This window comes from Balaenoptera musculus, chromosome 1 (genome assembly GCF_009873245.2).
Source record: "Balaenoptera musculus isolate JJ_BM4_2016_0621 chromosome 1, mBalMus1.pri.v3, whole genome shotgun sequence".
In the NCBI taxonomy this organism is placed as follows: domain Eukaryota; kingdom Metazoa; phylum Chordata; class Mammalia; order Artiodactyla; family Balaenopteridae; genus Balaenoptera; species Balaenoptera musculus.
The window spans coordinates 150,602,526-150,629,592 of record NC_045785.1 but is presented as its reverse complement, the minus strand read 5'-3'; the positions used below and the strand labels follow the sequence as shown (position 1 = coordinate 150,629,592).

General features: G+C 47.9%; 1 protein-coding gene across 6 annotated transcripts in view; it reads right to left on the bottom strand.

The window, feature by feature from the left end:
* The window catches only part of ATP2B4 (ATPase plasma membrane Ca2+ transporting 4), a 90,984-nt gene that overhangs the window by 37,681 nt on the left and 26,236 nt on the right, over positions 1-27,067 (bottom strand). For 5 of the 6 annotated variants that reach the window (XM_036847284.1, XM_036847312.1, XM_036847300.1 and 2 more), the window contains exon 2: positions 10,753-11,414. In XM_036847284.1, coding sequence (XP_036703179.1) covers positions 10,753-10,945 — 193 coding nt within the window. In that variant the 5' untranslated portion in view covers positions 10,946-11,414. Of the gene's footprint in view, positions 1-10,752; positions 11,415-26,789; positions 26,810-27,067 lie in introns of those variants that run through there. The other variant, XM_036847289.1, reaches the window with a different exon arrangement.

Below are 27,067 nucleotides of genomic sequence, written 5' to 3'. Positions count from 1 at the left end.
ATAAAATAAAATAAAATAAAATGTTAAAAAAAATAAAAAAATAAAAACAGAGCTGGCTTCCACCCACTGGCTCATACACAAAAGCCAGAAAGAATAAGCTATCTGCCCAAGGTCATGCTAGGAGGCTAGGAGACAGAGCCCAACCAGTTGTCCTGTCCAAGTTTCAGTGGTTTCAGGAGATCAACAGAATAGAGGCTTCGAGACTTCAACTTTGGGCATCCCTGTTTTGCACACAGCCATCCTTTTCTGTCACACACAGAGGCATACATGCATAGACACACACACATCGCTAAGAGGTACTACTGTTCTGCTAAGTACTATGTACTTAGAGATGTACTAGGTGCTAAGAGAAGTACTACTTAGACAAAGTACTAGGAGAAGCACTATTATTCAGGTTGAATAAAAAGAGAACAATGAAGGTGAAGCCACTGAGTTAGTACTCAGTCCTTGATTATCAGCATGCTCCCCACTAACACACGTGTGCTTACATACCTGTGTGAGTGTGCACACATAGTCCAGGCATGTTGCCAGAGAGAAGAAGAGTGAGGCAGAATTATTCCCAGTGTCTTCCTTATATTTAGGCCCTTCTCCTGGGCCCCAGGGGTGTTACACTTTAAGGGAAGAGGAGACAGCCTCTAACTTTAATTAATGCCAGGTGACATTTATCAAGTTGTTTACACAACTTGATTAGCAAATTAGCCCTGGTTTTGGCACTGGACATTGTTGGCTATACTGTGGGTTCCCCACAGGCAGGGTGAGGCAACCTTTGTCTTGAAAAAAGATCAGCAGCTGAGGAGGGTTAGAATCAAAGGATGGGGACACTTAACACAGCTTCACACAGAGGTGCAAGAAAAGCAGATGACCGGAAGCTGCAAGGAGAAAATGGGGATACTGATGCCAGAGGACTTCTTCACACTTTGGTCAACGTGAAGGGCTACTCCACTGGTGGGGAATGGGGGCTTAGCAGGAGGGCAGACATCTATTCTCCATCTCCACTGAATAGGATGCAAGAGTGTCACTTTAAATGGCAAGGAGAGAGATTTGGGTTAGAACTAAGGAAGACAGAGCAAGATTCTGAAAATGGGAAAATAGGTACCCAAGGGAGTATTGTTTGCAGGGTCCATTTCTCCACCCTAAAAACAAAAACCATCAGGAGAGTTACTTGAAATCTACCTGGGGACCCTGCCTGGAGGTAAAGTGGAGGTGTGCACTGGCACCCACGATTGTGGAGTGGGGACTGCAGACCACTTCCTCTTGCCAGTGCTAGGGAGAGGGAAACAGGGGAAGTGGCACCTGATGCTCTTATCCAGGGCCTCCTGCCTCCTTGGACCCAAAAGCACCACCTTGGCTGGAAATCTGAGAGGCACAGCAGAGCTCTGCAGGGGAGCAGGTTTGGCCAAAGCACTAGAAGCAAGCTGGGCTGCTTGCCAGAGAATCCCTGCCTCCACCACTCTGAGGAGTCAGTTCTCAGCAGGAAAGAAAATCCAGGGCCTGGGAAAGGAGTGTTTCTGGGCAGGGCATCTTGATCCCCAGGCAGGCAGAGGCAGAGGTGCCAGGGGACAGGGCCTTGCTGCTTCTCTCTCTCAGGGACCTGAGATAGCAAGTCTGTGCCAACTTGGAACTGCTGTGCTGGACGGCCAGGCTTGCTGGAGGGAAATAGGAGTTCTGCTAATTTGTTAATCTACCTAGGATGTTTCTCAAGAAAGCAGGATTCACAATGTAAAGGAAGGAGATGTTATTCCCTCCTTAACAAACGTGAGTAGATGACTATGAGGGCAAATCAAGACATCAGATATTAGAGGTTATCATCAAGGGACATCCCAATAAGTCTAATGAAGGCCAAAATGACATCAACAACAACAAGAACAGTCTAGCTAAAAGCACCCCATCTGAGGTAGCCCTGCCTCTCCCTGCTCTCATATTAATGCCTTGTAATCACCCTTGACTCCTCTCTCTCTCTCTCATCCACTATATCCATTTAGTCAGGGAATCTGTCAGCTCTACCTTCAAAATATATCCAAGGTCCCCTCACTTCTCATTTTCCACAGCTCCCATCCTGGTCTAAGCCACGGTTATCCCTCGCCTGGACCACTGCGACTGTTTAACTGGCCTGCTGCTTCCACCCTTGCCTTTCTGTTCTCAGTCTCTTCTCTTTCCAGAATGATCTCTTACAGCCCAACCCATGACACTCATCTACCCAGAATCCTCTGGTGCCTTTTACTTGGAATGAAACTGGGTACAGAAGACCTTACGATGGCCTATAAGCCCCCTTTATGAGCCCCCAGCCCCCCACCCCTTAACTCCTACCATTTTCCCCTTGTTCATTGAGATGCCGTCAAGTTAGCCTTCCTGCCATTCTCTGCATGCACTAGACACGTTTCTATTTCAGGGCCCCTGCACACGTTTCCTTTCTCAGATTCCTCTTCACTAGGTAGGGCTCATCCTTTCACCTCCTTCAGGTCTTTGCACAAATGCCACCTTCCTCATGAGGCCCACCCTGACCACCGTATTTAACACGGACTTTTCTGCCCCTAGCACGTTTGATCCCCTTATCCTGCTTAACTGTTTCCCTCTACAGGTCTTCTCTCAGAACAGATTATATATTTATCCTACATTTGTCTATCCCCCTCCACAAGGGCAGGATTTTTGCCTTTGTTCCTTAGGTCTAGAACAGTGCTTGACACATAGTATGCACACAAATTTATTGACTGAACTGCATGAATGAGTAATAAATAAGATTGTGAACATTTAAGCGATCACAATTGTGCCAGATGCTTCACCAGGCACATTTGTGTCTTCTCACTGAAACACTGCAAAGCCCTATGTAGTAGCTGCTATTAACCCCACCTCACATATAAGCAAACTATGGCCTGGAGAGGTTTTGTAACTACTCAAGTAAGGACGCGGCAGTCTATACCGCTCTACAGGAAGCAGCTGTTTGCCAACCTACACATAGTGGGGCTGGGGTGTGGAGGCAGCTGCACTCAGCTGAGGTTTCATTCTGGTGTGACTAACTTGTCCTGGTTTGTCTAGGGCTTTCCAGGTTTTAGCACTGGAGCTCCTGCCTCCTGGGATGGCCCCTCAGCCCCTGGCAAACAGGGATGGTTGGTCACCCACCCTCCTTTATTTACCTCGGGGCAGGCCCACATGCTGCTTTTCTCTACACCTCTATGCAAATCAGTCCTGTTCCCACTCTTTATTTACAACCGGGGTGAATTAGTCCCATATTTTCCTGTCCTCAGGGATGGTGACACCAGGTCTGTCAGACTCTAACCTATGAATTTTGTATTCAATAAAAGGTTCATTATTGGCCTTTTTTGGACCCAAGCAAATGAAACAAGACAGGTTATGGAAAACAAAAAAGGTCAGGCCTTGCTCTTACCTAGACGCCCTCAAAGTCACACATTTACTTCCCTTTTGCCATTTTCTCTCATCTCTCTGCTCCACCTTAAGTCACCCTGCGCTCTTACAATAGCTACCTTAAGAAGTCAAGTGGCTGCCCAAGTTCCCAGCATGCCGTGTGGCAGGGAGGGGCAGTTTGGGGCTGTCAGCGTAGTAGCCTTGGGAATCCTCTCTGACATGTGGCATGGCACAGGAAAGCCATGTGGGACCGGGAGCTCGGCCAATCCCCAGTTTTGGGCTTTCCATTCCCATTCTTCCTGCCCCCAAGAGGCTCTCAGGCCTTGATCTCAGCAGCTGTGATTTCACATAAATACTTGTCCAGCCGAGGAGGGCGTTTTAGTCCCTTATCTCCACAGTTGCTTCTAAAATATACCGCTTCCCGAAGAGGGGAAGGAAGACTTGGCAGGGAGAAAATGCTGGAAACACTGGAAAAGGGTTTCCCCTAAAAATACATCAAGAAAATGAGAAGAAACCTTGTCCCCAAGAACATAAGAGAGAAAATCCACCCAAATCGGGAGTACATCTGGCCCCAAGAGCCAGACTTAACACATGAGCTAGGAGAGGTGACAAGAATGTCAGTCTGCGAAGTCATCGCCCCCACCCCACGCTGGGGAATTACACAGCCCTGCCCAGGCTGGCGGGAGACGGAATAAGCAGCAGTGGAAAATCTGTGTCTGCTATGAGCCTGTGCGGGGACCCAGGGCTTGGGAAGAGAAGCGGCAGCCCAGCCCTCAGTGGCCTGGCTCCAGCAGGGAAGGACCAGGGCCAGCTTCCCTAGGAGGCCGAGGACTGTCGGCAGAGGCACCCCTTATCAGAGCCAGCTCAGGCCCAGAAAGGGTGGGGCTAGGTTAGACATCATGAGGGACTTCCCAGCTGTCTGAGTTATGATACCTTGCCAATGGGACAGCAGAATCTTCTCCTACAAAAATAGTATAAGGGAGAGGTTTCTCTGGGTTGATTTGAAGGCAATCCTATTTGGTATATAAGAACAGACATCAGAATACCTTTCAAGTCCTACCTTAAAAACCCTGGATTAGGGGGCAAAAGGGAAGAGTAGCCTAAGATCAACATAAGGACTGACAGCTCCTGCTGCTAACCCATTGCCACTCCTCCGAGGATTCAGAGCAGTTTCCCTGCTTCTGCATCTCTAGCTTAACACACCCACAGCTTGGAGATGTGCTCTGTACCTGCTGGCCTTCCAGCCCCCAGAGAGAAGGCAGTCTCCCTAAGGTCACAATGAGAGGATGATGGACTTAGAGAAGAATGCCCCTTTCTCACTCTCAATCCTAAAGCCCTGCCCTAGGTGGACAGCTTCCTCAGGGAATGTCTCCCCTTATCTGGCCCTCTGCTGTATGCCTTTTTTGAACACTCCAACTCCGGCATAGAGAAGAGACAGCTCCCCGGAGTGCCCTCCTCACCCTCTGCTCGGCCGCCTTCTCCCACGCTGCATGCACACACTCCCCTCCGGTGTCACACCCCCCAGTACTCACACCTCAGAGCTAAATAAAAAGAGCGAAAGCTCCACTTCCAAGGGTGGATGCAACATCTGCCTCAGCCAAGGAGGGAATGCTATCCTTCTTCCCTCCCCTGGCTGACGGTTCAGTGCAAGGCAATGACAAGAAGGTTTAAAGCAAAACAAAACTCGCAAGAGTTTCTGCTGAGTTGCCAAAGGAATGTGGCACAAAAGGCTCTAGGCCTGGTGGAAGGGGTGAAAGCAGGGAGGGCTCTCAGGTTCAGGAGATGTAACTATTCTCCCTGCCTCCAGACTTCTCTACCCCCTGCTTGGTAGCATTATGCCAGCTAAGCCAGAAGCCCAACTCTGGGCAAGGAGGAGCTGGATAGAAAAGAATTCACAGAGCCTGGGGTTGGCCTGGGAAAGAGCAGGCCCACAGCTGTCACGCACGATTGGCTTAATTCAGCCCTAGGCATATAACTCAAACCAGACAGGGAACTCCCAGGATGCAACGTGGAATTCCCTGCAGGGGGAGGAGGGACTGAGGGAGGGCGCTTTTTCTCTCCTGTCTTTCTCAATCATCTACCATCCCACTGTTGATGCTGCTTCCCCCAGGTTTTGTGAAAACCTTTCCCACCCCTCTGCCAAGTACTAAATATTTCACAGCTACTCACATCACAGCGTAGCTGCTCTCTGGCTGTTTGAGCTGGCCTGCCCATCTCTACCCCTTCTCCTCCCTCTAAGATATTCTTTTGGCATGAGTCTCTGTCATACCTTAAACTTAATATGTCTGCCCAAAGTGTGATGGGCAGAGAGGACCACAGATTGTTATTCTCAGCAGTCATGCCCACGTGAATTGTTTTTAGAATAATTTATTTGGCATCTTCCAGGTGACGGCTATGGGGCAGAGGGCATGAGGAAAGAGAGGTAGCTTGGCTATGCTTCTAAGTTGAAATTGATGGACTCCTAAAAGTGGATTTTCTAAAACAGACTATAAGCCCTACAGATAGGGAGGAAAATCTCAGAGAAGCCAGTTGCCCATCTTCTTCTCATATCCGTTCCATCCCATATCCACTTGCCCATTTCTTTACATCCCCTGCAACATCAACATTCTCTAAAGCAGTGGTCTCTAAATGGGGGGCATGCATTCATCTGTTAGAGCGTGGGAAAGGTACTGGAACTTTTTGTATTACTTCATCCATTTCTATTTCTTGTAGATCCCATTATGTAAATAATATTAGTGTTAGAAGTACTGTAGGTGAACATTTATTGGGGCTACGTGTGCAATTTTCTTTCAGATTGACAATGCTACTAGAAATTTCAATCTCCCACACTGAGGAAGAGCCCAATCCCAGTATGTCCCAGCTTATGGGAAAATGGATAGTTCTTGGTAGAACATGCCACTGACCTCAAAAGGCATGGCAACAGGAACACAGCTAAACCCCAGAGACCTTAAGATGGCAGGAGATATTAACCTAAATCCTGCAGTTAATGAACCAAAATCAAAGTTTGGGCTGTCTTAAAACAGATTTTTTCCCCCTCCTGCTGTTTACTCCCCAAAGAATCTCAGCTCCCAAAACCTAGTAGGTGCTCAGTAATTAGGCAAGGCAAAGATGCTTGCATCTTATGCCAGGAACATTTAGTAAGTGGTAGCAATTACCACAGAGCATGGCCAGGCCAGAGCTTCCCTAGGCAATCACATGATGGAGGAGTCCTATCTCTGACTCCTAGGCCCCCTTTTCCTTCCCTACAATCCCTTCAGCTTAGGTCCCTGTACTATGTGCTCCCATAATACCATCATAGCACTATGACAATATTTCTGAAATTGCCTTAATTTTTGTGTATCCTCTTATTGCCTGTAAGCTCTATGGAAGGAAGAACTGTCCCTGTCGTGTTCACCATTGTGTGTTCACCTGCTGGACATTAAATATTTGTTTAATGTGGTTGAAAAGAAATTAGAAACCCTCTGTATCCCACTGTCACACCCTCAACTCTGCAGAGGAGAAAAGGAATAGCAGGGTACAGAGGGAACATGAAACAGAAATTCCCACCAACATTATTGTAGATCCAAATTCAACATAAATAGTCTTTAGCTTTCTGAAAGAAGCCCACAGGTAATGATTCATTGTTTAGTCAAGGCTCCCCTTCTCTGCCCTTTCTTATCTGGGCCCAGACCTCCCCCCTAACTGCTGGCCTAGCTCCTCCTCAGAAAACATCATTCTTCCTCCTAAAAAGGGTAACACAGCTGAGGACCAATGTGGAAAAGTTCTATGGGGAAGAAGAATTCATACAACTTTCTATCTAGACCAAAGAATCTCTCAACTAGGATTCTCTCTTCTTCCTGCACACAAAGGGAGACTGAGACTAAGGAAAATACCTCTCCTTTCTTCCCCTTAAGCCATGGGTAATTCTCATTCCAGATTCACAAAGGTTTCTCTTGCTCTTGGAAGCCAGGAGATAGCATGCAAAACTGATCAGAAGATAAAAAGCTATCTTCTAGCGGGTATCATCCAAAATGCTCAGCTCTTTGGGGATTGGAGAGATTGGTTGGGGTTGGGATGTAATGGAGAAAGAAGAGGCAATAGAAAGAGGGGGAATAAAGAAATTGGAATGAGGAAAGAAGCAAGCAAACTAAAAAGATTCCATTGGCGCAAAATGCTCAGGTTTTCCCTACTGATAAACCTCAGGCAACACAACAACCACTTATCCAGGAACTAGAGCCTCACCTCTGCCTCTCTGCTTCTCTTTAACCTGGCCATGAAGGCTGAACTCTTTAGTGGCTTAGATGAAAGCATGTGTCATCTTTCACGTCTCCCCCACCCTTTTTTGTTTCCCCAACTTTCCTTCCCTTTTTTGCTCACACTCAGCCTTGTGTCTGGTCGTTGCTGAATGCCATGGAGGCTGAGCACCTCCACGTCGTCTCGAATGTAACCAACTCTTGGCCACTGGGGCATCTCCTCTTGTTCCAACTAGCCATTGTACTCAAGGAACACAAGCCAACATTAAATTCACATTAGCATTGGGTCACGGTTAGACATTTTATCAGGCATTGGAATACAAAACAAATTGTAAAATTATCTGTGATTCTGAGATTCTCCGTGTTGCTGCTCTAGCCAAAGGGGCAGCAGAACATTAATGGACTGTGAATCAGAAAACATGAATTATTCCATCGAGTTCTACCCTGTGGTAAGACTTTAGGCAAGTCATTTAAACCTTTTGGTCTGTTATGAGCAAGAGAGAGAGAGAGAGACAGAATAAAAAAAACATGTTAGTATTTGAAATGTTATAAACTCCAAGTTCCATAAGACCCCTTAGTAGCTATGGTTTAAAACAATCTACCAATCTATACTAAAGATACTATCAATCCAACAGAAAATTAAGGGGAAGAGTCATATTCTAGGAACCAATCCCCCCTATCTTACTTCACCTTGGTTTCCAATCAGCAGAATTCTAACACCGGGAAAATTTCTTTATTCTTATTATTAGCCTGCAGGGGCCTCCCACAGCTATGCTAGGCTGTCAGGCACCTCAGTGGTCTTCTGTGAACAGGCGGTTTTTTTATGGCACCTGGATATTGATGCTCTTTTCTCAGCCTGTCCAACCAAACTGCTCAGCACCATCCCTGTCTGGGGAGAGACTTCTGTGTCATAGCTCTTCTGTGTCTCCTTTGCCTATCCCTGTACCCTTCTCACATATGAGGGGGTCATTGTTGGCACTGGGGGCTAAAAATTACTCGCAGAAAAGTTATTTTCTGACACCCTGCCTCAGCAGCTCCAGGACCAGCCCTATGGGTAAGAGTCGTAATAGTTGAAATAAATCAGGATACATATTTGTGATCTAAGGAAGCAGGAGAATGGCAGTGGACAACTGTGACAATGGTAGGGGTACTGGGATATAGCATGGCCAGGGTCTGTAGCAACAGAGGCACCTGACATCAGAAGGGTGACTTTCAACTACAGGTCTGAAACCAGGACTGGGAAGAATCTAAGCATTTGATATCTGATGTTGAGATTAAGTACATATATATGCTGGCCTTTGGGAATGAAGCTCTCGGGGAATCAGGAAGTTAACAATAACAGCTATGAGAAAGGGTTTGGAAAATCGGGAGGAAGGTCTGGACCCTGTTCTTAGGAGTTTCTTAGGTTCCAGCTTATTTGGACTTCTGAGTTTCACTTTGTGAGAGAAACAACTGACCCAAGGGATAAGAACAGAAGAGGAAGGGGAAAAGAAAGATCCTGCTTAAATTCTGATGAATGTTTCGAAAGTATTGCAGTATCTCAGTTAAACATAATAGAATACCCTCTCTTTAAGGTCAATGCTACTGTGAAAGTGGCAGAATAAAGAAATCTAGCTGACAAGAAGTAGGCATTATCCAAAGGGCAGTCATTAGATACTAAACAGAAGGCCTTTGCTAAGCCACATGAAAGCAACTAAGCACTGCCATCTTAAACAGCTTTTTGACATCAACAGGTGAATGGAGAAAATGGACAGTGGTTGCAAGTAGACTGCAGCAGCCTCTCCAGATGTAATAACACATTGCACTCCATAGGCACTCATATTCTGGCAAATATCTTCAGACACATGGACTCCATTTTAATGTGAGACGACTAATTTATTGAACACCCATTATAAGCGTAAGCATTGTACATAACATTACATTATTTAATTCCAATAACTCTACAGGCTAGATACTAACATCATTTTCAAAGAAGAAAATGATGTTTACTTAGGCAGGCTGAGCAAACTGCTCAATGCTATTCAGCTAGTAAATGGTAGAGCTAATATTTGAACTTAGAGCCTATGAGATAAGAAACTGAATTCTAGAAGTACAGAGAATGTGTAGGGCAGCTCTCTTTGATTGCAAAAAATAAAATAAAATAAAATAAAATAAGACATGGGCAATGTACAGATATCTAGATAAAAATCTCTTCCTTTTTTTAATCCTAGAGAGTCTGGACTCCAAGTCACTAACTTATAACATTGGCTAGGGGTCAAAACTTCTTAGAATTGGCAAGAAGTATGATGTGGCCTCCAAGGAAGGGTCAGAAATGGTATACCTCAAGAGGCTGAAGGCATCTAAAGGACAAGATCTTTGCTCTATCTCAAGCTACTCAACCGTGGCCTACCTGACTGATAGGACCAAGCAAGGACCTGTAACAGATACTGAAACCAGGCAAAGGAGAAAATAAGATTCCTCTGGTACTCTCTCCATTTCAATGAGGCAAAATTACCATGGCTCACTGGGCAACTGGGCTGAGCCAGGTAAGCATGAAGCTGGATTTTTCATTCTCTTTTAAGAATAGATTAAGAACAACTATACTAAAAGTGCATAGGACAGGGTTGAAAAAGTCATCAATAATTCCCTGAAAGAAAACAGAGTGAGTAATCCAAAGATATGGTGGGTACAACTCTCTACGTTATGACTTACCATCCTGTTTGTAACTGTGTACCATAGAGAAGTGCTACATTAGGTAGATGGACTCACCCACTTTTCTTCAATATACACTGTAGATCAGTGTGGGGAAGAATTATACACTTCAACCCTTTGCAATCAAAGACTGATACAGAATAAGGGACTTGATCACTGATAAAAGCATCTCTAACATAAACATTTATAAAATAGAGATCTTCTGCCTTCTGTACATTGATACAGAAAAAGGAGGAAAGAATGATCTTCAGAGAATACCACAGTCACTCAACATCATCTCTGGGAAAGAAATGACATTTCTCTCCATAGCCGCACCTCCTTTCAGCTCTTCAGATACTATACTTTACCCACCAGACACAGATATACCAGCAAGGTCTCCAGAAATGTTCCTTCTCTATAAGTTGGGAAAATAATATATTTTAACACTAGCCACCTTCCTCCAATTCCCCACCCCTGGTATGGCCTTTACCTTCCACAGGGTTGGTTTTCAGTCTACTGCAGAGATTCATTACTCCTCCATAGTGGACATTGATCTGGTTTATTGCATCAGTTGAACGCAGCTCCATGAGCTTCCTCAGGTCCATTACTGTGCAGCCAAATTCCCCTTCATGGCTCTCAATTATCGAGTTGGCTGGCAAGGCGTGTTCTGTTGGGTTCGTCATTTTGCCTGCTGTTACCAAGCCCCTCAACCAGAGAAAATGTGAAATTTCCCTTCCACTGATCAGGGTCTCTTGCCTCTCTGCCTCACTTCTTCTTACTTTTTGCTTCACTGGGAGCCCAGATGGGAAATAGATCGACTATATCTTGTGCAATAAGCTTCAGAGTAGCAACCCGTAGCCCAGATCCTTTTCTGAGTATGAAGCTTGGCAGTGGGAGGAGGAAGAGGATGGGGGAACTGAGTGGAACCGGACCACGTGTCACGATGATTGGTGTCCCCAGGTGGTGATGGAAGTGGTTGTCCAGGGTAGGTAGGTTCCTAGCTTAGACCAACTTGCCCAGATGGAGGTGTAAACAGGATGTGCATGTTACCATGGAGGCAACCTTAGCAACAACCAGCGACTGCAGTGGTAGAGAGGCGGCAGGAGGAGGAGGAAGAGGAGGGTTCCCTGGATACCGATGACAACGGGATCTCTGGAATAAAGATTCAAAGATAGACAAAAAGAAACAGTTAGAGCAGCATGGAGATCCAGCATCTGCAAGGGCAAGAGGTACTCATTCTAGCACAGGGTTTAGGTGACAGTTGATGTCTGAGCTGAACTGATAGCTGAGGCCTGAGCTGAGGCCCCTTCCTCCCTGGGAGGCCCCAGCAGCCTGTAGACTCCAACAATTTCAGATACACCCCAGTCTTCATACCTCACCTCTTCCAAACCAAGGAACACAAATCCTACAACTTCAGAAACTTGGAAATAAAAGGTTATGACCTCTAATTGTTCTAATGCACTCCCTGTCTATTTGAGGGACCTGCTACAGAATCTTTTAGTCTGACCTTACTTCTAAGAGGTGAGAAGAGGTCAGAAAAGGAGTCCAGACCAGAGTGATCTGGAGGGTGGCCTGCCAGTCTGCCACCCTCCCCCATACCCTGCACCCTCCCCTACTCCTAATACACACATTTACAAACCAGGAGGACAACCTGATAGAAGATGCCCAATCCTCTGCAGCCCCTCAGAATACTCAGCCTGATGCTGTATAGAAATTCTTCAGGATGCCGCAGTTGTCCATAGATCAGGAGCTAAGCCCCCCACTGCTCCAAAAAGCTTTTGGGGGTAAAAGATGAGTAAAATGCTGTCAGTAGGCGATACAGGGTGGAACCTTTTTACATAAAGGGGACAGAAGGACCTCTGAGGAGGAAAGATAGTGAGTTTGAAGCCTATGAGTGTTAAAGTTCCTCTGGGGTGGCAGGAATACGACAGCTACTGATTCAGATAGAGCCTAGGGCCACAACAGGGTGAGTAGGGGAGCAAAGTTAGTCTGCGTGTGAGTGACACCGGAGGGTCTCAAACCAGCATTTCTCCCCAGGAAGGCATGTGTTACCTCTTACACGTGCTCACTAGGGAAAGAGGGTCAGGAGTATGTACAGGTAAGAACAGGGAGGATGAAGGTGAAAAGGCTTATCCTGAGCTCCGTTCTCAGCGTCAGAAAGGGGCTGCTGTGTGGCATGCAGGAGGACTGCCACACATTGGCTATTTAAATGTGAAGGGGCTCTTCCTGAACACAGCACCCAAACACTGGGGGCCCAGCCCCTCTCTAATAAATGGATGACATCCTTGCTTCTAGAAGGTGAACAAAGGAGCACAAGGACCATCAGATAAGGACTTGACTCTTTTATCAATTAATTTTCCAAAAATCACATGTGGCCAAAGTTCCTGCTAATTATAATCAATCCTGTTCCTGGCAGGTTCCACTGGGATGGAGGTGGTTAAACCCCTCCCTCTCCCAGTCTGCCCTCTGCCTCCTCCTTCTACTATAAATTTTTAGAGCTACTCTGACTTACAAAGGGTTACGCAAGCAGGGTTTTGTTTTGTTGTTGTTGCTATTGTTTTTTAAACATCATATTCCCTTTCTTTTTAGATGTCATCAGAGAATCCTGGGGAACAAGGAGGTCTGGAGAGAACCTGAGGCAGAGTGTCAAACTCCCTTCAATCATACTGGCATAGGGATAAAAAGTACCACAGACTTTTCTCTCCAATTCACCTTCTTCTCCAAGTCTGGAAGCAGTGGGAAGGGCTATAGCAGCAAGAAGCCCAGCTGACCCTTAAGTTGAACTCCTTAACCTTTCTAGAGGATGTTGAGGACAGTGCTGATTGAGAGCTTAACTGGAAATCAGAAGATTTTACTTTTTTTTACTCTCTACCCACTGCCATGTTTGTTCTATGAAGGCAGAGATTTTTCATGTGTCTTGTTCACTGCTTTTTCCCCAGTGCCTAGGTGACCACCTGCATGGAGCAGGCATCAGCTAATTTTTTTGGTTGAAAAACCAGTAGTAGATTCAGAACCAGATTCACCATCTTCCAGGTACCCCTCAGGCAAGTCACTTGGCCTTCTTAGTGCTCAGTTTTCTTAGGGCTCAGCTCCTCCATCTTTATCTGGGGGAAGAATCAGCCCTACCTTTTCACACCATCCTAAGAAAGTTGATAAGGAAAGGGATATAAAATAGAAATAGTGCTTGAAATCTTAGATGAAAGATGACCAGTGTCCAGTATAGGACACTCCAGTGATGCGAAAAAGCTTGATTTGATCTTAATGAACTTTTTAAATCTAGCCCTTAAAGCAGAAGAGCAATAATTTCCACGTGCCCCTCCATCTTTCCTTGCCAGGGGGAACTCCCACACCCCCAAAAGAATGGAAAATTCCAAGGCAGCTTCATTAGCAGTAACCATTAGCTAGGTTAGAACCATTAGCTATAACCACTAGGCAATGTGGCCTGGGATCTCTAGAGAAGTAGGGGCAGTCTGAAGAGATCAAAGAGGAGAGATTCTTCCACTCACGTAGACAACCAATGAGAAAAGGTCACTTAAGATTAGAAACACATGGGACAAGTAGAAAGGAATGAGGGTTTGTCCTGCTTCAGGTTGCTCTAGAGACACATATGTAGGTCAAGCACTAAGCTGGCTGGCACAAGTCACAGGGACAGTGCCCATTTGGGACCCTTTCTTAAGTTGGGCTCTCCATGAAAGTTCTTCCGGAATTCAGAGGCATAGCTGGTGCCAATACTTCTCTCTGAGCTCTTAGAATAAGAGCTCTCTGCAACTGCTGGGCTTGCCTAGCCCCTAACCTTATTAGGCAACTGGCAAAGAATAGTATGTAAATGCTCACACAGGCTCAGCCTCAGATGCAATGCTCAGATGCCTAGGAGGTACCACCTCTTGTCAGGTCAGGATTAGTCATTCGGCTCAGTGCCTCCTGGGATAGGTATGTTCTCACTCCCCGTTTCTAGCATTTTGCCAGCTTAATGATGATGGGATGGAAGAGCAAACTCTCATCCCTTCCTGCAGGGGCAAGAAATCATACTAGTTATATGATCATTAAATCATTTTAATTTTTTTCCTCCTAAAGTTCTGTAACATCTGTTCTACAACTTGCAGTGACATGTAAAAGGATTGTCACATCAATTTTAGGTAGGACAGCTGTGACTCCCACCTTACAGATGAAGACACTGAGGTCCAAAGACATAAAAAGTGATTTGTTCTTTGGCAAGTCAGTGGCCTTGACTGCCTGGTCCTCTTTTTGTTATACCTTACTCCTTCCCTCAAGTCTGGACCTCCCCATTTTCTGACAAATATAAGTCCTTTAAAAAGTAGGCATGGGGCTTCCCTGGTGGCGCAGTGGTTGAGAATCTGCCTGCCAATGTACGGGACACGGGTTCGAGCCCTGGTCTGGGAAGATCCCACATGCCGCAGAGCAACTAGGCCCGTGAGCCACAATTACTGAGCCTGCGCGTTTGGAGCCTGTGCTCCGCAGCGGGAGAGGCCGCGATAGTGAGAGGCCCGCGCACCGCGATGAAGAGTGGCCCCCACTTGCCGCAACTAGGGAAAGCCCTCGCACAGAAACGAAGACCCAACACAGCCATAAATAAATAAATAAAATTAAAAAAAAAAAAAAAAGTAGGCATCTTTGGGGTACAGAGAATACACATAACCACGTAGAGGAAATGCTGACTCTTACACTTGCTCTTTCAATTTTAGAATCAACTACATCACATCACAGGCAATGAGGGTGAAAGAGACCCCCTCCTGTTCCTACACATACCTGAGAAGCAGACCACCCTATATTTCCTGATGACTCAATGTGCAGCTGAGCTCCCTAGCAAGTTGCAGTTGCTCCCTAGCAACTGAGGCGCTGCCAGAGACAAAAACCTCATGCCTTAAGTCACCAAACCATAAACAACAGTCAGACACTGTTTCCTCCAATTTTGTCAAGAAATCCCTTACTCTTAACTTTCCTGGGGTGCATCCCCAGGCTATGAGGAAAAAAGGTAACTCCCTATGTAGGGAGTAGGGTATTCTGAGAATCTGAAAGGAACCCACCCCCTGAATCTCCCCTGCCAAAGGCTCCTAATGAATCTGGCATGAGGCATGGGAAATGAAGTATGAATGGAAAGAGGAGAAAGGAAACAGGAGGGGCCAGGGGCCTAGGGCTTCAGGCTGGTGCAGCACTGCAGCCAGACCTGCCTGGAATAATAAGTAGCTATGCTCAACTCTGGCTTCTGGGCTGCAGGCAGGGGCTGATCAGTGGAGCGGACTCTCATGCCCTGCCCCCTTTGCTGGGCTGGGAGCCTCTGCTCAGAAGTGAGTTGGTAGCACTTGGAGATGCTGTGGTTGGAGCGTCAGTGCCAAGAAGGGAAGACCTTGTGCGGGTGGGGAGGGGGGTGGCACAGGAGTAGGCTGGTCCCACCTTAGAATGCACCAAACTGAAATATGAAACCTGCTTCAAGCCCACACTTCCCCGAGAGAAATCATATATGTAAACACACACACATGCGCACACACGTGTGTACTGTATAGACAGCAGCCTAGCATAGCAGCTGATATGTAGTGGCTGGTCCATAAATAGTAGTTATTTATCATTATTCTACATATTGCTTCACTGAATCTTCACTAACAGCCCTATAAGGAGGGCACCCCATTTTATAGCAGGGAAATAGAGATTCAGAGAACCAGGATTTGTGTCCTAGTCTGAATCCAAAGCTACCCTGCATCAAGTACAAGGACAATCCTGTAAGAAAAATGGAAACAAAGCTACAGATTTACTTTCTAAAGCTTGATCAGAAGGCCCGTATAAACCTATCTATCTGTCCCTGACCCACAACCCCTGAAGCCTCTACAACACATCAGGGCAGGCGTAGGGACAGAGCTACAGCTTGTGAGGGGCAGACACTCCCCACTCCATTCCCACCCCCACACATACGTATCCCCCCAGGCAGAATGCCCTTAGCTCTGGATTGGCATGATTCCAAGTATATCCAGTTCCCACCTAGAGACTGAAGGAGTGGGGCTGAGGGCTCCCTCCACTCCTCATCTCACACCCAGGGCCTGGCAGCCTGTAGGGACTGGGGAGAGGCACAGAGAGCCCCGGCTCTAGATTCTCTCCCTCCTTTCTCCAGCAGGGGCCGTTCCTCAGCCATTACCTACAGTGTCTTAAGCTTCACTCCTTTTCTCGGCACTGTCATACCTCTTAGAGGGGCTTTCAAGAAAGCTGGCAAGCACCTGAACATGGCAGGCTGCCCAGCATGAAACATCCCTGGTTGGCCCTTCTCTCTGAAGGTCTAAATTCTACACGAAGGCTGCTCTGCTCCCTCCTCATTACAGGCCCCTTATTCCCATAACCCAGAGTCTAGCCCACCTGTGCTAGTTCCCACCACTTGGGTGTAGCAGCCATCCTCATCGTGGTCCCAGGTTCTCTTTCCCTCCCCATGCCCGCCCTGCCCTAATTGCTCCCCTGATGCCTGCTGACTTGCAGAGCAGACCTGCGCACATACCCTCCTTCAGTCTACTGAGGCCCTTTGGAGGCATATGGGAAGAAGGTCAGAGGCAGAGGATGTTGGCTAAAGTTCAGGTAGTGGGCAGCACCACCTGTCATCCTCAGCAATAGCCATGCCGGTGCCAGGAAGCCAAGTGAGGGCTGAGGCACCAAAACCATGCCTCTGTACTGACTACAGCATGGCACACTGTAGCCTGTGGTTCTGCTCCTGGTCTTGGAACTCGATGCTAATTCTCAGTCAGCCCCTAGGATGTGGGTACTCCCTTCCTAAAGAGAAAACATCACTTGCTGGTTAGGAGGTGGTGTACATGAGGCTCCTTCCCTTACCCTCCCCCTCCCCAAGTCTGCTACCCTGAGAGTGTCTTCTTCAACTCAGCAGCAGAAATGCAGTGCTAGAATCAAAGCATCTATCTGGAGAAAATGTCTTGTCCTCAACCCCTGGGTCTCAGGGATCCAGAAATTCCCCTCCTCCTTGGAGCCACCTCGTACTTGACCGAACTAAGTCTATGCATACCCTGGATGCAGTCATCAAGTGGGTACATCTCCCAAAGAAATTCTCACACAGGTTCAGAAAGGGGCATGTGTAAGGATGTTCACTGGGACATTATTTGTGGTGACAGAGCGTTGAAGGCAACCTGGAATCCCCTCTCCCAGTGATGGACAGGTAAAATATGTGAGCTAGATAAGAGGGGATATTATGCCACAGTTAGAAAGACAGATCAGATATACACACAACAATATTGCTATCTTAAAAACAGTGCTTAGCGGGGGTAAAAAAGGTGCTTTAACAAAAGTTAAAAACACATGCATCTAAAGCAAAACTATACACTTTAAGGGATGTATTTAAACAAAAAGATACATATTAACACATTAGAATGCTGCTCCTAGGCAAGGAAGGGAAAAGACATGGGATACGGGGAAACAGTGAGCACAGGAAGGGCCTTGCATGGACCAGCGATAATACTGGGCCATGAATCCATAGTATGATTGACTCAATAGTCTGTACCTGAGGTCTAAAAAAAATAAAACATACTACGATGCTGAAGCCTGGAGGGGCTGTACTGTCTAAGATATGCTATGACAATGAGGACAAAACTTATCAGTTCTGGCCAGATGCCTTCAGAGGGCAGGGAGAAGGTCAGGCGCATAGATAGCACAGCCTTCTCTAAACAGTGATACCAAGAATTGACCCAAGGCTGATGACAGTCTCTTCCTGATCATCTGGCCTGTTGATCCGGCCCCTCTCAGAGACTCCAGGAACCATCAAGATGAAGACAGGAAGCTTCACAGCATGGGGTGGGAAACGGAAGCTGGCATGTGCCTAGTGGGGCATTGTCACCCCCCTGCATTCATCCTAATAATAGCATCAATAGATCAAGATGAAAACGGGCAGTCCCTTGAGCCTAGAGCCATAGGGAATATACCCTCTTTTCCAAATATTATGAGTCATACTGGCCCGGGTCACCTCCGTGGCCTCCTGTGACTCAGGGGTGTTGAGGGAATGTTCACAGCAAGCCAGAGCTCAAAAAAATGTAGAGGATGGAAGAGCAACCTCCCACTCCTTCAGCTGATTAAGGAGGACAAGAGCTGACTTCAGCTGGGAGCAGCAGTGCCATCCAGAAGGTCTGTTGTCTAATGAAGGGAGTGCCGGCCGGATTGTGGGAGATGCTCAGGATATGCGTTAGAAGGGTACCTGCCTCTAACACTAAGGTGCAGCTGCTCGAAACTGGGACGGTTAGAGGCAGACCCTTGGGCAGCAGCATTCAAATATCCAGTACACACACTCTCCTGGGCAACACAGATTACCTTTCTTGGGGCTACGGCGGTTTTTCCACATTTTCGTCCCAAGGGAAGCAAGGGGCTTTTTAGCAGCTGGATTGGATCCTGTGTTATTTTTAGAAACAAATTTCAGCAGAATCACGCCATGCTCGTGGAGGCGGGGGGAGGGCCAATCTCCCTTGACTACTGGAGTCAGTCAGGATCTCGCTGCTCCCGGGCCGCAGGCTCTGGGGAGGCCTCGGGGTGAGAGGGAAGTTGCCTGGCCTCAGACTGAGGAGGCCACATGGCATCTACCAAAAGAGACTGCCGGGGCAGCTGTCCCAGGGGCTCAGCAGGAGAGGAAGCAAAATAACATTCCTGTGGGACCCAGACACTAGCCAGCGTACCACCCCCTGGACACCATGCCTGCCGGCGTCCCATCGCCTCCCCCGCTCCACGGCAGTCTTGCCGGTACAGCGTACAGAGAGCCAGGCCCCGCCACTGCCTCTTCCAGCCTCTCTCAGCCCAGCTGCTTCCCGGAATTCCCAGGCGAATGGACAAAGGCTCCATGCTGAGAAGATGGAGTTCACCAGGAAAGAGAGCCGGGAGCATTCCCGAATAGCTGTCGGCCTCATCCCCCAGCTTCACTCTTCCTTCTTCACACAGGAGGCGCTAAGTCAGTTGTGGTCTTTAGAAAGTGGGCAGACCATACTCTCTTGCACTTCTGTTGTGCCTTGGAGCAGTGATCCTGAAACTTGAGTGAGCCTCAGGACTCCCAGGAGGGTTCCCAGAGTTGCTGGTTCAGGAAGTCTGGGGTGGGGCCTGGGAATGTGCATTTATAACAAGCTCCCTAACAAGGGGATGCTGATGCTGGTCTGGGTACCACACTTGAGAACGATGCAGAGTTTCCAACGTCGTGAGAATCTCCAGCCAACACCAGGCTAAAGCACTTTGAGAGCCTCGATTGGGGGCCCAGTCCCGACACTGTCCTCAGATCCAGCCTGACAGGGGACGCACAGGAGGCTCTCGTCACATCTCGCCCTCCTTTAGTCCTTCCAGAATGTTGATCTCTGCTTCCATTCATCTTGGGGCAGCCCCCTTTCCCAGAGAGACCCATGATCCTCCCAAGGAAAGCTCCTCTCCTGTGAGTCCTTGAGAAAATTAGACTTGAGAGGACCTCCCTGAACAGGCTGCAACTGAAGCCAAGATTTATTCAGAAAGTTAAAACAAGATACCTGGTGAGAGTCAGAGGAAAACCCAGACCCCTTTCGGGTTCTGGTGCAGCTACACACCCTCGGCACTCCTGTTTCCTACTCGGCAGGAGATGAGAGACGGTGTGGTACCCAGGGGTGGGGAAAAACGGACACAAAAGAGACCCACCACTCACTTCAGGCTCCCCAAATATTACTGCCCCCCAGCACATCTGAACCCCATGCTGCTTTTTTTTTTTTTTTTTTTTTTTTATTTTTGGCTGCGTTGGGTCTCCATTGCTGCACGCGGGCTTTCTCTAGTTCTGGTGAGCGGGGGCTACTCTTTGTTGCAGTGCGCAGGCTTCTCATTGTTGTGGCTTCTCTTGCTGCGGAGCACGGGCTCCAGGTGCGCGGGCTTCAGTAGTTGCGGCATGAAGGCTCAGTAGTTGTGGCATGAAGGCTTAGTAGTTGTGGCTTGTGGGCTCTAGAGTGCAGGCTCAGGAGTTGTGGTGCACGGGCCCAGCTGCTCCGTGGCATGTGGGATCTTCCCGGACCAGGGCTCAAACCTGTGTCCCCTGCACTGGCAGGAGGACTCTTAACCACTGCGCCACCAGGGAAGCCCCCCATGCTGCTTTTGCTCTGTCAGTTCCCACGGCCCCCGCAGAAGGGCTGGCCTGTGGCCCCTGCAACACCTCTCGGGGGGTGCCTGCCTGCTGTGCTGAGGCCAAGGCAGCTGCTGTTTTCCAGTTGGGGCGACAGGCTGCTATAAACACTCGCCGAGGTTGCTATGGCAAAGTGAGTCTGCAGCCTGGCTATGGTGCAGCTATTTATGTGCCTGTAATGGCAGAGTGGTCTGTTTTGTATTATTTTACTTTTAAAGTTTTCCTTTCCCAACCCCCTAAAACAGCTTAAAAAAAAAAAAAAAAAAGAGTCAGCACAACTTTCTCAGGAACAAAAAGAGTATGGCCAGACTATAGAGCATGTGGTTTGAGCCAGCAAGGGGAACACCGAAGTGAGGAGTAGAGTAAGTAAGTTCCTTTAAAGAAGGGGATGTATGGCTTCTTGCCCCTACATGCCTCTGCCTCAGCTCATCAAGGAGAAAGGCCCAAACTCAGGGTTTTCTCACCTCTGCACCACTCACACTGAGAAGAGACAAAGGCGCTTTGTCCTCTTCCTTCCTGTCAAAGGCTGGCTCCAGCCAGCAGCATTCCTCGCAGCCCCTTACTCCCCATCAGGCCCCACTGGCTGCCTGTATCATCAGGATGAAGATACGGAGACCTCCACCAGGGGTCGTGGGAAGAGAGCCTCAAAGCAAGCCCCACCCCCTACAACCTGGGTGCAGTGCCACCCAGCATGGGGCCTGGTCACTCCTGGCTGGAGGGCTGCAGGAAATGACCTCTGAGGTACCTCTGAAGGGACACATGTTTCCGCCACTTGTACAGAGAACTTTCATCCAATTCTTACACCTCAGGGAGCTCTGGGGTGAAGGGATACTCCTGCACAACAAGATTCAAGGTTCTAGTCAGGGTGGTAAGGACCTCTCACCAGCACCAAGGAGTCAGATGCTGAAGGATGACCAAAAGCGAGGTTGATTTATCCTTGGACACATATGTCTCCAGGGCACTAGGCACTTGGGAAAAGATTTTGGTAGAAATAGCGAGTACCTCCTACCTCCAGCTACTGGATGGGGCACTATAGCCTCCTACCTTCTCCACTTGCCCAGTCAAACTTAGAGTAACAAATGAGAACAAAGAAATGGGCCATCAGGTATAGGCAGCTCAAGAGGGGCAAGAGAGTGGAAGATTACCATGTGGTAATCTCACACACACACATATACACACCCACACACATACACAACTGAGCTGAAAGTGTGTGCTGACTGATAAATATGCCAGCCACTAAATGATATCTCAGGAATAGAGAGACACCTTCCAGAAACAGCTGCTTGGAATACAAAAGATGCTGCAGGATTTTTACCATTCTTCTTTCTCCACCTTATTCCAGTTCCTTTTGGGTTGTTATACACTTAGTAGGAGAAAAAACCCCACTGCTGATGGGCATATTAATCAGATTAAAAAATAAAGTTAGGGCAGTGTTAAGAAGAGCAAATCTCACAGACTGTTCAATTCTGTCCATCTCAGATTATAACTGAATGTCTTGCAGATACCACTATGGCTCAGAAAGGCTATCAATGAGAACAGCCCCCAAGGGGAAGAGAGAGGAAGAAGGGGGAAGCTGCTGCTGATTCCACAAGGGAAGCACCCTCTGCTGCCCCAGGAAAGGTCAAAGTCCTAACTGACAGCCGGGTGAGCTGATATCTTGCTGGGAAAATCAGAACTTGGGACACAAATCAGTCTTGGCAGCACCTTGAGGTCAAAAGAGCAGAGCAGGCATGGTTTCTAGGCTTGTCAAACCAACTGTCATCAGCATCCCGTTGTTCCTGTAGGGTAGGAAGGGAGCAGGGAGGAGGTGAGGAAAGGGCCCAATATGGGGCACCGTCCTGGATTGTCGGGAGTAGGCTGATAGCATCATAGACACCAGTGTTTCTGTTCCTAAGTCTCAGGGTATTTACTCAGGCTGAGTGGCCGTTACTTGGGAATACATAAAAGACAAAGAAACAGACATGTCTCCGAACCCCCAAGGTAGAGTAAGCTTCCAAAAATCATGGTTAGAAAGAGCATCTATTCAAAAGGGCTCAGATCCACAGTGATGGACACAGGGCCCATTGTTGAAAGAAACAACGGGCAGGCAGAGAGGTGACTCAGCCCCAGCTGGTGGCTGTTTATGGAAATCTCACGGGAGAGAAAGAGGAAGGTACTGTGTATTCTTCTGAGAGAGCAGAAAGGTTGTATCACCTCTCTCTCCCAGTGTCTGTCCCAGTGTCCAACCTAACATGTGGAGTTCATGAATGAACCACCCTTCTCTGCTCCAGTATGCTTCTGTTTCTAAGGGAAGGAGAAAGATGGAAGGCCCAGAAGGGGACCCAATCTGCACAGAGAATCAGTTGTCTGTAAGTCCCAAGAAACACCCCCTCAGCACAGGCCCCATCTCCCCCTCTTGCCTCTGGGGCTATATCGTGTTGGTGTATTGGAGGCACATCACCCTTGGTCTCCAAGACACAGTCACGGGGCTTTTCTGGTGCAGACAGAAGGGAAACCAGCCATCACTGTAGGAATCATCCGCTCTCTAGGCAGAAGCAAAGGTAAACTATAAAGAATTCAAGTTCTCCTAACACCCATTTGATTCTAAACTCCCACACACAGCATTTTGAACATCACTGCCATACCTCCAAGGAAAAACCTGGGAGAACTATGATGATGGTGGTTGGGGGGAGGTCTGTAGGAAGTGGCAAAAAAGGATGTTTTCTGGATTATTTTTGAAGCACTGAGCTACCAGAAATCATGGGAAAAATACCCAGTACCAATCTCTTTCCACCTCCTCATTTTTCTCTCTATACCTCATTTCCAAGCCTCTCACTTTGTTTTTTCACATCTCTGTATATCCCTTTCCCCATCTCTCCCTCTCTTCTTGCCTCCTTCCTTCTCTCTCTCTCTTCCTCTCACCTCCTCTATCTATCTATCTATCTATCTATCTATCTATCTATCTATCTATCTATCTATCTATCTATCTATCTATCTCAGTCTCAAAATCTCTCTCATTCTCTCTTTTCCACATCTCCGGGGACAACCTAATTGGACCGAATTCCATTCTCCTTACCTGGGTAATTTCTGAAACCAATCAGCCCTGTCAAGTCCACATTGGCTCAAATAGTGAAAGAGTACGGAAGTGCTGAGAGGCAAGCCGGGCACTCATGGGGCTGCCACAGCTAGCGCCAACACAGGGCCGATCTGTGTCATGGGTCATGGATGATGGGCCCAAAGGCACACAGGATGAACTCTATGAACCAATCTGCATTCTCCCAAATCTACCTGGAGCTTGCCTGGATAAGTCAAATATGTAGTATCTAACCATGCTTGAAGCAGAGGCAAACACTGAGGACTCAGAAGTGAGAAGCCCTAACAGAGATGGGGGGAGAGGAAGGATATGAGACTATTCTTATGGATTAAAAAGCAAAGTCAGGATTTAGTATGCTCAGCCAAGTTCCCAATCTAGTATAAATAGGAAGTGGCCTGATGGAGGAAGAGGCTGGGAGATCAGACAGATGTAAAATACAACTTGTGCTACAACTGGACTCTGGCTCCTTTCAGTACTCCCACAGAAGGTGAAAATTCAGAACTGAACATGATAAACTAGTCTTACCCAACCACAAGCTGCAAGGTGGCTCCACTATTCCACCTGAATTCCACTCTGAACCTATAAAACTGGGGCTGGGAATAGACAGATGGAGGCAAACGTTCAGCTCCCTGGTGACATGGCCACCTTCTCCTAGCTCTCCCCACCACCGTGCAAGGATTCAAGGATTTGCAGAGGGGACCAGAGGAGGAGCAGCAGAAGGCGTCCTAACCCAGCAGAGCCAGAAGAACTCTGTAGGCATCTCACACTATTTACCTAACATTTGCTTCTGCAAAGGTTTGTGGGAGCTCCAGTCTCACATGCCCTGGCCAGCTGTTCCAAATCAGTTAAGACCCCTATCTCCAGAGAAAATCCTTTTCAGCATGGGGGGAGGGGTCAGTGCCCTCCCTTCAAGGCTTCAGCCACTAAACCCTCCCATGGCAAGCCTCCAAGTCCAAAGAGAAGCCAAGGACAGGCCAGCCCACTCTCTCCCCTCCCACCTCCAGTGGCCAACTCAAGAAAGAGGACTCCTTCGTGGGGGAAGTCCCTCGGCAGTGAGGCTATGGAAACTTTGCCGTCTAAGGCTGTGGAATTCTTCTACCGGGCTCCTGCAGTTAATCATCACAGCTCCCTGGATTCCCTACTTGGGGCTTTAAAAGGTAGCACCAGAGCAAGAAGTACAAACATGTCAAGAAGAAAAAGAGAAAAAAGTTGGTATAAGCTAAAAGATAAGCACCTCCAACAGAGTTTTCTAAGCAACCGAGTAATTGTGAGAAGGGAAAGGAGAAAAGAGCGTAAGAAAAATAAGTGTGGACCAGACGCTCCAGAATACGCTTCAGGATTCCCAGCTAATGCTGCCTATATTCATACTCTGGATCTCACAGGGAACGTTTCTCCCATTCCTAACCAACTTGTAAAAGGATTATATAGGGGTTGGTTTGTTTGAAACTTTCTTCCTTTAGCAGAACTGAAAATTCAGAGGCTCCTGTCCCACTTTGGAAAAACGTGTTAGAGACCTCGCAGCTGTGAGTACAAGGCTTTGGAGCATTAACTTCCAAGGTGGTAGAAGTGGCCTCTTAGGCCAAGTTGCCATGGTTTCCAAGAGAACAAACAGAATATGGCCCTAAAGAGGGGTAGGAGGGTAAATTGCCTTTTTCTTCCAATGGGAGTAGTTTCAAGAGCCAAGACAGGAGGGGGATATTGTAAAATGAAGAGAAGTTTACAGAAGGTTACAGGGGACAGAAAATGGACTTGATAGTCCCCATTCTTCCTGGGGAGGCTAGGGTGAAGGCCCCATTTTTAGGATGATAAGGCACTATGTAGGGGGTGAAATAAACCTAGGAATTACATAGGAAGATGAGCAACTTCTCTTCTATATCAAATGCCCAGCCAACCTAACCTAGGAGGCAAGGAGAACAGAGGCTGAAACTGAGTTGCTTTGGGAAAGGCAAGGACCTCCAAAGCCTCTGAGTTTTGCCTGCAAGAGGACAGGTGAGACAACTATCCCCAGAAGTGATGCGTAGAGGTGCTGTTCCCCAGAACTGAGGCCCACCCCACTGGCCGCTCCCTACACCAGCATCAGCGTACTGCCTCTCCAGGCCCCCTGGTCAGGACTCTTTACTCTCGTTCCAAAAGGAGCCAGATGGGGCAAAGTGGTGTCAAGTGCCAAAATGCTACCATGTCTTTCCAGCAGGAGCTGGCAGGTGAATGGGGCCACCTGGCCTAGGAATTCCCTTTCATGCTCATGGGCAGCTCTCTGCATTGTACAAGAACCCCCTGGATGCCTCCTCTAGAGCTGCTGCCAGCTTGACTCACACTGGAAAGATGGAAAGGAGACAGACCTGCTCAGGACTCCACTACACCCAGAAGCAGTGATTGCAGCACCTCTGTAGGTTAAGTACCATGTATGCCCCGCTACCTTCTCAAAGCAGAGTGGGGCCAGGGGTTGACTGGCCACAAGCTAGGAGGCAGGCCAGACCTAATCACAACTTCATTATTAGTAACTGCACTCAAGAGTAAGTTCCTCGGCTTTTCAGGGAGCAGATCCTCTGCACTTCCTACCAGCTACAGCAAACACCTCACAGAATCCCAGAATCACAGCCCGGCAGGGAACTTTGGGGAAAGCCTAATACAAATCCCCTCATTTTACACTGAAGCCTCTATGAGTCAAACACTGTGCTGGGCACTAGGACAAAAAGACTATACAATCTAGATGGAGGACTTCCCTAGTGGTCCAGTGGTTAAGACTCTGTGCTCCCAATGCAGGGGGCCTGGGTTCAGGGAACTAGATCCTGCATGCTGCAACTAAGAGCCCACATGCCACAACTAAAACATCCCGCATGCTGCAACGAAGATCCCACGTGCTGCAACTAAGACCCTGCCACAGCCAAATAAGTAAATATTAAAAAAAAAAAAATCTAGGGGCTTCCCCGGTGGTGCAGAGGTTAAGAATCCGCCTGCCAATGCCGGGGACACAGGTTTGAGCCCTGGTCGAGGAAGATCCCACATGCCTCGGAGCAAGAAAGCCCGTGTGCAACAATTACTGAGCCTGTGCTCTAGAGCCCGCGAGCCACAACTACTGAGCCCACGCACCTAGAGCCCGTGCTCCGCAACAAGAGAAGCCACCGCAATGAGAAGCCCGCGCACTGCAACGAAGAGTAGCCCCCGCTCGCTGCAACTAGAGAAAGCCCGCGCGCAGCAACAAAGACCCAACGCAGCCAAAAATAAAATAAATTTTTAAAATAATTAATTAATTAACTTAAAAAAATCTAGATGGGAAAGCGGGGGGCAGATGATGCAAAGAAATCTGTCTTAGGTGTCAAATGAAGGGCGGAAATACCTCACTTACCCATTCACCTGTGTGTATCCAACACCTCCAGGGTCTGCTCTGCAGGCCAGCTTGCAGCCATCACGTGACTGCCAGGGAGCGCTCACTCACAGCACCCCCACCCCCCAGCTCTGGGCTCAGCCCACATCCTGAGCAAAGCAGAGGTTTCTTACAGCTTTCCAGAGCTGCTACATACAGGTGTGCAGAGTGTGCCCTGAATATGATGAGCCATGGTAAGGAGGGGGTTGGGAGATGAGACATGCTAAGTTTTGCCAGGTAGGCTATGCACCCATGTGCTG